At 37.5% G+C, this 10,614-nt stretch overlaps 1 protein-coding gene across 1 annotated transcript in view; it reads right to left on the bottom strand.

Moving 5' to 3' along the window:
- The window catches only part of POLA1 (DNA polymerase alpha 1, catalytic subunit), a 184,613-nt gene that overhangs the window by 98,927 nt on the left and 75,072 nt on the right, over positions 1 to 10,614 (bottom strand). Inside the window, 3 exon segments of the mRNA XM_059466626.1 lie at positions 516 to 647; positions 2,352 to 2,530; positions 9,731 to 9,905. Coding sequence (XP_059322609.1) covers positions 516 to 647; positions 2,352 to 2,530; positions 9,731 to 9,905 — 486 coding nt within the window.

Below are 10,614 nucleotides of genomic sequence, written 5' to 3'. Positions count from 1 at the left end.
ATTTTTTTTCCCTTCCCAATCAATTTTAAGAAAGATTCATAGTACTTCCCTTCCTACAGTCCTTCAAAGAATTTTACAGAGCTATATTCGAGTTTCCTTTTCACAATGTAAGACAATATATATCAATTTGAATTGAAGAAAGAGAATCATATTTCAATTACATGAGAAACTGATATGTACATATTTGATAAGCTTCACAGATTTTTCTAAAAGCATTGAGATAATGCACTCTGGCAAAAGATCTGGAAAACAGAGCTACTACATCTGTAATAATGCTGACACAAACAGTAACAGAAATGTAAATATATCTATCTTGAGGCTGAACTGAGAAAACAAACATTCTAAATTTATTTTTTAATTCACTGATTGTTTTATTTTCAGAAAGTTGGTTGGGTTGATGCGGCATGCTACTACTTTACACCACACAAAAAAAAGGGGTAACATGACAGTCACTAAAACCTCAGCAATATTTGAAAAACCCCTTTCCTACAACAGAGTATTTTCTGCATACTTACACTGTAGTATTTTCTGATGTGGCTTCTAATATCCAGCAGTAACTTGTTGTTCATTTGAACCACATAGTTGAAAGGAGGCTCCTCACATTCTGTCTTGCTGCACCTCTGCAAGCTGGGTTCAATAAACCGCCCCTGACAACAGAAGTGTAAAAACAGCACCATTATGACAGAAGATGGAAGCAGAAGTTTAGACATAATACATATATTTTTAACAGTCTTAAAGGGCCCATAATATCTGGGCCTTCTTTCTTGCCATCATGGTTGGCCACACCCATATGGGAAAACTGCAGGGCAGAGATATCTTCATTCTGTTCTTAAGGAAAGCTCTTTTAGAGAACACACCACTAATAAATAATTAAAAAAGAGATGCTGAGTAAAAAAAAACAAACATCTATGAACAAATCATGGTCCCCCATCTTCACCTAAACAAACCCAGGTTTATTGTTTTATCAGAGACAAACTTCAGCCTCAGTCCACTGATCAGAACTTTGAAATCAACCTTGTAGATACTAATTATGAAATTACCAACAGGGCTGTAGAGACAAACCACATAAAGAAGAATCACATTATCATCTTTAATTTTCTCCAGGTTCAAAGAACAGCTCTTACAGTTTTGCACCATCTCTTTCCCATATTTTTAAAACCTTCTGAACACCTGATGTTAAAATTTCAGGACCAGAAGTGTTGTGTGAACAGCTAAAATTAAGTTTGTGGAATTCTCACAATGTAACACCAGTCTGGTAGGCTGCACAGTCATACAGCTTCAGAAAACTTTCTTGCAAGGTAAGACTCAGCTGTTGTGAGCCATCTCGGCTAAACCCCCACTCACAACACTAATCAGTTCCAGGTGAAATAGAGGAGATTTTTGGCTTGGTTTCAGGATTTCTTTTGTGGTTTAGTGGTGGGGTTATATTTTTTTTTAAGGAGTTTGACATCCACTCCTCTCCAGTTAGCCCATCTGTAACTTGTCAAGTCTACATGCAATTAACTGTCTTATTTACAGCTGCGATGAAAAAAAGTCAAGGATTCACAGAGTATCGCTCAATTTGTGTCTTTTCCTCTTACATGCTTCCAAAGACCGCTTTATTTTGATTCAAAAAATGCAAAACATCTGCTGTTTGTCCAAATTAACTTAAAATAATTACTTTTAATTTAGATAAAAGATTTATTTGCTTTCAGTTTCAAGGTTTTCACTACTCTGAAGCTCGCTAATTTGCCGATGACTAATACATACATAACATGCTGTAGAGTTAAATACTTGGCCCCACTTCAAGATGTGGTCCAAGGTCAGAGATACATTTTTTGGCAGAACTTCTCAACAAGAATGTACCCCTATGACTTTTTATTCAATTCACAGAGACAGAAGGAAAGATAAGACAGAAAAACCTTACTCTCAAGAAGGGAGGTGGGATGTAGCAAGATAAACACAAGTTTAAAAAGCACTTTGTTCCAATTAATATGATTGAGGATAAGAAACTGCCACTGCTATACAAAAGTTTTATTAAATAGAGAACTAGAAGTTACTAAGGTGTTAAGATAAGGATTCCTTTAAAAAGTAACAGCACAATCATTCACAACTGTGGGCAAACAGATTAATGAAGCCAGATAATCTCACACGTTCTGCGAGACGATGCAGCTGAAATGCAAAAGTGGGAAAAATATTTCAGCACTATCCTATCAGCAATTATCTGCTCCAAAGCTATAAATAGCAGGACTGAAACAATATGGTATCTTCTCCTACATCATTTGAATCCTATCTGAAAAGCTGTTCTCTCTACAAGCATTTTTCTCTCTCACCAATGAACAGAAACGAAACAAACAAAAAAACCAACTAACCGAACCATCAAACACATTGTCATAAATATTTTCTGTTCCGCATTTGAGGCAGCAAAACTTGAATCTTTCACAATCCCTATATTTCTCCTCATCAGTGAGCTGAGCTGGGCCACCAACCAAGGCATCATTCTCATCTTTATGGTAATGGTGATGGACTCTGAATTGGGAGGGATCCAGTCCTATTAATAAAGAAACAAAAATTTCAAAAGACTAAGAGGTCAACCATGCAAGCAGGCTTATTTTTCATATGCTTGGTGAAGCAGATTCAAAAGAAAGTTACAAAATGTAAATTCAGAAGCTGAAAATCTCTCCTTAGCAAAACTTCCTCTATAAAACATAAATACACTCTACAATTTTTAACCACAAATAAAGGTTCACAAGACATGAAGAAATCATCTTACTTATCTTCTTACGCAAGATTGCTTTATAAATAAAACAAGCACGCTGCATTATCATGGGAGTATGCAAGAGAACATTTTGTTTCTGAGGAAACCACTCCTAAAGGATAGCTTTATTATTATTTCCTTCTTAAGTTACATTGAAAATATTTCAATAAAAATGTGCATCGTGATTAAGAAACAGTCTTTAAATCAAAATGGCACCATTAATACCAAAAACAGGGAATAAAAACCCCATTAAAGAAACGCGGGTGCACTGCTATTACCAACTCCTTCAAGTCTGTACACAACTGCCAACTCTGATTTCAATGCAGTGGTCGATTTCATTTTGGCTCAGTGGTTAACAGCATGGAGGTTTCAATCTAATGCAGTGGTTAAAATTCAGCAGCAGCATTTAAAACCGCAGCGCAGGAGACAAAGTGCTTTATTTTTGATTGCCAGAACTCAAGATTTTAAACAAATAAATACACAAAAGAGATCCCAGAAATACTGATTCAACCACAAATAAGTAAATAAGCAAGCAAGCACAAAGTTCACTGTTCTAGGAATAAGACTGCCAAAGTAAACTTAATAAAATCCTCAAGTTCTGTCATCCTTTGTCATGTGCAACATTTTAAAAGTCCATGCATCTCATTTACAGGGGTTTTTTGTTAACTTTAGGAAAATACACATGTTCAGAAAAAAAACTTAATCAAATGAGCACGTAGGAGAAAACCTTCAGAAAACTATGGCTCACTTTAGTAGTAAAACAAAAAGATCAGAGAAGCGTTTAAAAAATATATTTAACAGACATTAAGCCAAGTAACAGATTACCATGTGTTAAACCATATCCTGTATAAACTTCAGTTAAAAAATGTAATAATTCCTATAAGAAATGTAACCAAGACTACAAATAGAAAGTGAACCTTCACCTTATTATAACTGTACCGTGACACTTAAAGACAATGGTTAGGAACAATATTCAGTTAAACTACACAAATATTATTCCACTTATAACAGCTGTGCTATGCAGGCAGATATAAATTGTCTTTATATATATAAAAGATTTTATATGTCTGACTTTAATACCACTATTTTGAATTTTTATGTCACAGTCTTAAAACAAATTCAAGCACAAGGAAAAATTCCGTTGGCAAATAAGTTTATTTGGTTCTTGATAGAAAATGGGTTTCACTAAAATTTATTCAATCTTGCCAATTTTGCCAAAAGAAAAAAATGTCAATGCAGAAAGGTTAACAATTCACCTCCAGGAGGTTTCTAAACTTTTAATACAGTTCTCCACTATTCATTTAAAGAAAAAAGGCAAAAGTAAAATACACAGCTAATAGCATATTTTACAGTTTAATACACATGGTATCCCCCAAAAAAGACTGTAGGGGTTTTTTCTGGCTTTTTTTTTTTAATAGAAGGGTTGGTAATATATATGCAGCACACAGGTAGTAGATAAAAGGTTTAGAAAGGGAACTGGAGTTCAGTATTCAGATTTTGCAAAAAAACAACTATGCAGTAGGTTGGATCTAAGACAGTAATGGTGAAAACAAAAAATCTCAGTTTACTCTGAGTTCAGAAGTGGAATGAAAAAACATCATTTTAACTTTCTGATACAGATACCATTACAGTTCAGCTAGGAATCTTTGGTTTTTTCCCCAAAACACAAATATGGAGGAAAGTAGCTCACTAAAAGATAAAAGGAGACAAATTCTGGTCATCAGACAACTGCAGTTCTCCAACACTGAGTCAAAAACAGTGACTAAGTATTGGTCATTTTATTTTAATTTAACAGGGAAAAAATTGATTGTAAGAATTTAAATCACACCTATCTCTGAATTTTCTTAGGTGTTTTGGCCGGAAAAAACAACAAAAAAATATTGTGCTGAACCAAGCATACAGCTAAGTTTTGGTGTGCAAACAGCCACAGTGAAATAAAAGGGACTCCAAATCAGGCTTCGAAAGAACATGCCTACCTTAATTATCTTGTGGAATTGGGAACTATTTTATTTATTATCTCCTTTCAGGAATAGTTAGTTGGTTCAGTTAATCCATTTCAGCACCTAACAGGTATCCTCTCAGTCCAGGTCACACTGGTCACATTATTTTACTTGGTACACAAATCAGGGGATATCTAATTGGGCAGTGGGGAAAAAAATAATACCTGGTTTTGGTAATTTTTTAAATTAATAGGATGAGACTAATCAGTGAACTTTGAACTCCTTTTTTTTTATTTTTTTTTCCCTCATGACATCAAGAAGAAATAAAAATCAAAGCAACTTTGACTCACTCTGACAGGAAAAAGTCTTCCGGGCTATCATTAAATTACCTGGACTGCAGGTGAGCTTTATCACTGCACCAAAACCACAAGGCTGGATGCAGGACAAAGCACTGCGACATTACAGACGTGCGGGGTGACCAAACTAATTAACACAACTAAGTTCGGGGAGGCGTTCCTTAATTATTCAACAGAATTATTAAAACCATTACTAACTGGCAAGCTAAGCGGGTCACCCAAGAACCTGAAAAAAAAGGTCAGAGATTTTTAACTAAACGCAATATTTTAAAAGCAACATTTCTGTGGAGGGCTTGTGCCCTTCCTTCCCCCGCGGGCACAGGGGCGCCGCGGCCGCCGGGCCGCCGAGCGGGGGCCGGGGGCTGTTCCCGGGGCTGTTCCCGGGGGCCGTTCCCGGGAGCTGTGCCCGGGGTTTGTTCCCGGGGCCCGTTCCCGGGATGCCGCATTCCAGCCGCAGGTGCTCGGGGGCCGCGGCGGCTCCGCCCGCACCTTTCCCCAGGGACCCCGCGCGGGAGGCCGGGAATCGGCAGCCGGTGCTGCCACCCCGCGGCCGGCGCCCCGCACTGCAGCGGGGCCCGCGGGGCCGCCCGCCCGGCCGGGCCCTTCGTTTGCTCACTCACATCGGTAGTGCTTCTTTTATCCATCCATCTTAGCGTGTCTCTTTTATTAATTCATATTTTCACTCTTTCTTTTATGAACTCCAAAGCGCTTTAGCGATTCTCAGGTTCTGAGCAGGTCTGGAGCATCTCAGAACACCCAGCCAGCACACAAACAGCAAAGTCCACACGCTCTAGGGCTACTTATTGTGTTGTCATGAAGTTTTGTCACGACTTTATTCTTAATTTTCATCACTGTCCTTTCACTTCACTCCCTAACGTGAGCAAAACAACAAAAAAGTCAAAACCTGAGGTAAATTCTGCGTGCCACAAGGAGAGCATCCATCCTGGTTTCTGTCTGGAGAGTTTGTTTGTGCAGCTGCTACACACTACATTAAAGACAACTGAACAATTCTCTAACAATAATTTTTTTAAAAGACAATTTAAAAAACCAATATATTTGGTGCTGGTGGGTGTCCTCACAAGAAGCAGCTAACACACAGACACTACCTCAAAGCAGGGAGCAGAACTGCGAAGTGCTCCTAATGACAAGCCTCATCAGGAGCCAGTAATGACTCCCTAAAATCAGACAGCCTTCCTAAGAAATGCCCAATGCCAAGCAATCTGCAGAGCACCAACATGCACATCCCTCTAAGGCAGCAGCACACACCTCTTTCAGAACATCATAACACTGTCTAGGACACCAGTCATCAACTTCCATCATTTGAAGCAAATAATATTCTGCAGTAACAGGTACAGAAGTGTCATGGTTAAAGAAGTCTGCTTCCATAATGTCTGCTTATTTCTGACAACACACAAATAAGAAGGAACTTTTCTTTGAGACAAGGAGCAGTACTTACGTATTAACAAAAAACCCTTATTTGAAATACAGTAAGAGAATTGCTGTGCTATACAGTTCTTCCAGTTTAAAAGCTGGATATCTTAAGGATGAAGTCAGGTCTCCAAGACTTAGGAAGATCAGATTTATTCAATGATATAACTGATTAGATTGCAGACTTTATTTAGTTTTTTCTCAGTATTTTACTAACTGAGACAATCCTCATCTTGTCACTGCATTTCCACAGAAACTTCAAGACAAAGAGAGTGAATGCAGGAGTATGCCTAGGAGGTTCTCATTTTTAGGAACAACAAGCTTCCATCTCTCAAAGCTCAGCAGACCTCCTACAATGCCCCAAAATAAAAGGTGCTTTTCCACTTGGTTCCACAGTGAAGCAATATTATATTTAAGGGGTTCTCTGCAATTTTTAAGTTGCATTATTTGCTCCAGTTCTTCAGTGTCGAATATAATTTTTAAAATTACTTGCTTTGAGTACAGACAGAACAAAGAACTTTTCAGCACTTTGATGTGAGCCAAGCTTCCCCAGCACAGTTCAATTTTATCTACTCACACTAGCAGGGTGACAGGAAACACCTTATCAACATGCATTATTGTAGATTCTGTTAAACATGCAGCCAAGATCATTTTTCTACAACCACTCTCCCTATACAGACACATATTCTACATAATACAATAAATGTGATCAGTGGAGGAAGACACTCACAGTGAGAATGCAACAGGGTTTTGGTCCATAGATATGATGCTTATGTATCCTTCAGAATGGGAAAATGTGCCTTTTTGCAACAAGATGGGAAAAACAATGGGAATTTGGATGTATATCATGATGAAAATACTAAGTAAAAAAGCCCAACTTAGCATCACAGATCAGTTAACAGTTTCCATATTTGCTTGTTTTACCAAGATGGACTCAAGTATCTTGCACTCTTTTGTATCTTACAAAGGATTTTTGATTTTTATGAAAGAAAACCACTCGACTATGCCTCCAGTATCATTTTAAAAACCCTGTAAGATAACTTCAGCTTGCAATGACTAATGTACAGCCCTGATCAAGTGCTGTATATGAAAACCTAAGCAGATCAGAAGTCTTGAAAGGGACCTGACTTTACCCTCAAGCACAATTTAAGCTTCCCCAAGAAAACAAAGCTGGGGAAGGTGATAAAATTTTGACTGTACAGCAAGGTCAAACTGAACACACTTCAGATCTAAGACTGTAATAGATACATACAGGTTTTCAGACTGACAATTGTGGACTATTAATAAACTCTCAGCTGCATGATGTTATTACAGACCATAAAAGAAATCTTCATCTGGAATGTACTACAGTGCAAAAAGCAGCACAGGCACTTGCAAACAGTGGCAGGACCTTCTGTGCCTATCAAGTGGCACAGAGTTATTAAGATCTGGGTAGTTAATTTAGGTGTCTGAAGGAAGCCAGTCTTTTCTGAAAATCTAACCTGTTGTGAGTAAGAGCTCTGAATTTGAGCTTAACTCTACAAGACTAATAATCTTTGCCAATAAAAATAAACTAGCTTTAGAAATCGTTCCTGTCTTTTACCTAAATGAAGTACAACTTTGCTGCCTATTTTAAACCCCTTCAACCTAACCAAGAGTGCTTGACCTTTTCAGTCAGGCATGCCACACAGTCAACTCTGACATCAAGGGAAAGCTGGATACCAAGGCCTTGCCACATAATAAACAGGATGATTTGTGTGGTCAGCCTGCATGTGTGGAGTAGGGCTGGCACCTCCTCAGAGCATGAGAGCTGTTGAGGACATGTGGAACATCAAATGCCTCCAAGAGACGCCTTTGCTGACTCAGAAAAGGCAGAATTTGTGCCTTCAACTCCTTCTCAACCACTCAGAAATGGAGATGGAAAAAGCTGCATGTACAAGGATTGTCTTGGGAGATTAAGATCCTTCATGGTTATCATCCTCCTTCCTGAGACACAGCAAAGCACCTTTCTTGCACACATTCCAAGTACAATCTCCAAGCTATTCAGCTGCTTCTAAGGGAGCTACAGAGATGCAGTTACACAGGTTAAGGGTCCTGAGACTACCCTCTACCAGTTGATTTTTAATTGGCCAAATCCTGGATCTTGGCCTTCTTTACCTAAACACAAAATGCTGACAATTAACTCTTCCTATGAGTGTTGCAATATTCCAAATAAATTAATTTCTGCAGGTCTGAACTTCCTGTAGACACAGGCAAAACACAAACTATTAAACTGACAGAGTGCAACTCTCTAAGAAGTTCTTTCAGAGAAAAGGCAGTCTTGTCAATAATTTCATAGCCAGCAAAATTAACAACTTTTTCATGTCCTTGAACAACACTTTTGAAAATAACGAAGTACGTGTGAGTTACAAATCACAAAATTTCTGTTTATCAAGATCAGTCAAGCCTGTTGGTTAATCACTTTTGAGGAGGAAACAACACTAAAAGGAATACATACACAGAGCACAGTATTTTCAAGAACAAAGACCCAATAGAACTGTTAACAAATTTTCAACCTCTCAGTTTTTCTAGGTAAGAAGCCCAGGGAATAGAGAAGAAAGAGGCAGTCACAGTTGGGCAGAAAAATCTCTAATTCTAATTATGAGACATCCTTTTAAAAGGAAAAATAACTCTAACAAGAGCAATTCCCTGTTGCTCATTTGAATTAAAACTGTTGATTTCATGGACCACTAACATTAGTTATATTTTTTTGACAGCACTTCTTGGTTTTGGGACCACTTAATTCCACCATATGAAACAGTAAAAACTGTTACTGTTACTAAGATTTTATGTTTCTATTATCCGCTAAGTCAGGTCTAGCAATCAATTCTTCACTTACATCCTAGTAAAAATTTGTATTCTTTCATTGTAATTATGACTTTTTTTCCCCCTGGGAAGATGCCAGAGATGCCAGCATTTCTCTCTGGAAAAATATTACACACTCCAGAACTCCTTTAGTAACTTAAAATCTCAAAGACATGCAATAGTACTGTCATTTCTGAAAAGCAGATTTTGTAACTCTGAACAAGGATTTTAAGATTAAATTCATGTTAGTGATCACCTTCTGAAAAAATACTATTCTGCAGAATTAGTATTAGAGTCCACACTGCTTTCTACAGGCTGTGTAACACAAGCTATTGTTCAATGTAAAAAGACCGATCTGGGGAAGCATTTCTGTTGAGAAACATACATTAAAACCTCTCTCTTTGGGTCTTGAAATTCTTCAAATAAACTGAATTCAGAATACTTACCTAACCATGTTGCAATAAGAACAGAGTCAATTCCCTCTATGGGCATACATATTCTAGCAACTACTGGATGTATTTGCTGTGACAGGTAGTACTGATAATCAATTTTAAGATTTTCTTGCTTTTTTAACTGTTCTGGAGCATATGCTCGCTGGCTGGCACTGAGATCTGATCCATCCTAAGGAGACACACACAAAACAAAGTGTGAAAAAACTCTATACAAAGGATTATGCTTCAAATATTACTCATAATTTTAATGCAAAATCATTACACACTCTTTTGGTTGATTTATTATGCATCTAATACAAATCCAACAGTAGTAAAAAAACTGCATTGCTGATGCTGGCATCAACTAGCAAGTTCAAGAATGCAAAACCAGCTTGTATTATTGTAGCCTACACGTGCAAATCAGTACGAGGAGACAGAGTAAACAGTCCCATCTGTCAATTCTGAAATGCACAATGAAAACACATTGTAGCCATCAGCCCAGTTAAAAATACACAGAGGGCATGCATTTTGGATTCACTTTGTACTAAACCAGCATTATCATTTTGCACAACAAGCAAATTCTAAGTCGTGGATATCAAAACTATATCTGTTTTGCTAGGAAATTTATATTCTTTAATTCTATAAAGATATTAATAGAATGAATGGTCAGAGAATGGACCAGCACTCATTGGCATATGAATAAATAACAGAGGCAACAGCATTGATTAGAAAGAGGAAATTCTAAAATATTCAGAAATACTGAAAGAAATGTATGGTGACATCTCAAGCCAAGAGAGAAACAGCATTTAGAGGTCCAAATATACATTACATCCTTCTCTAACTTGAAAGAGGAAGATAAGGATAAAATAATTCAATTTGGGAAGGCAATTACTAAATTG

This window comes from Ammospiza nelsoni, chromosome 2 (genome assembly GCF_027579445.1).
Source record: "Ammospiza nelsoni isolate bAmmNel1 chromosome 2, bAmmNel1.pri, whole genome shotgun sequence".
Taxonomy (NCBI): Eukaryota; Metazoa; Chordata; class Aves; order Passeriformes; family Passerellidae; genus Ammospiza; species Ammospiza nelsoni.
This window is presented reverse-complemented; position numbering and strand designations above follow the sequence as displayed.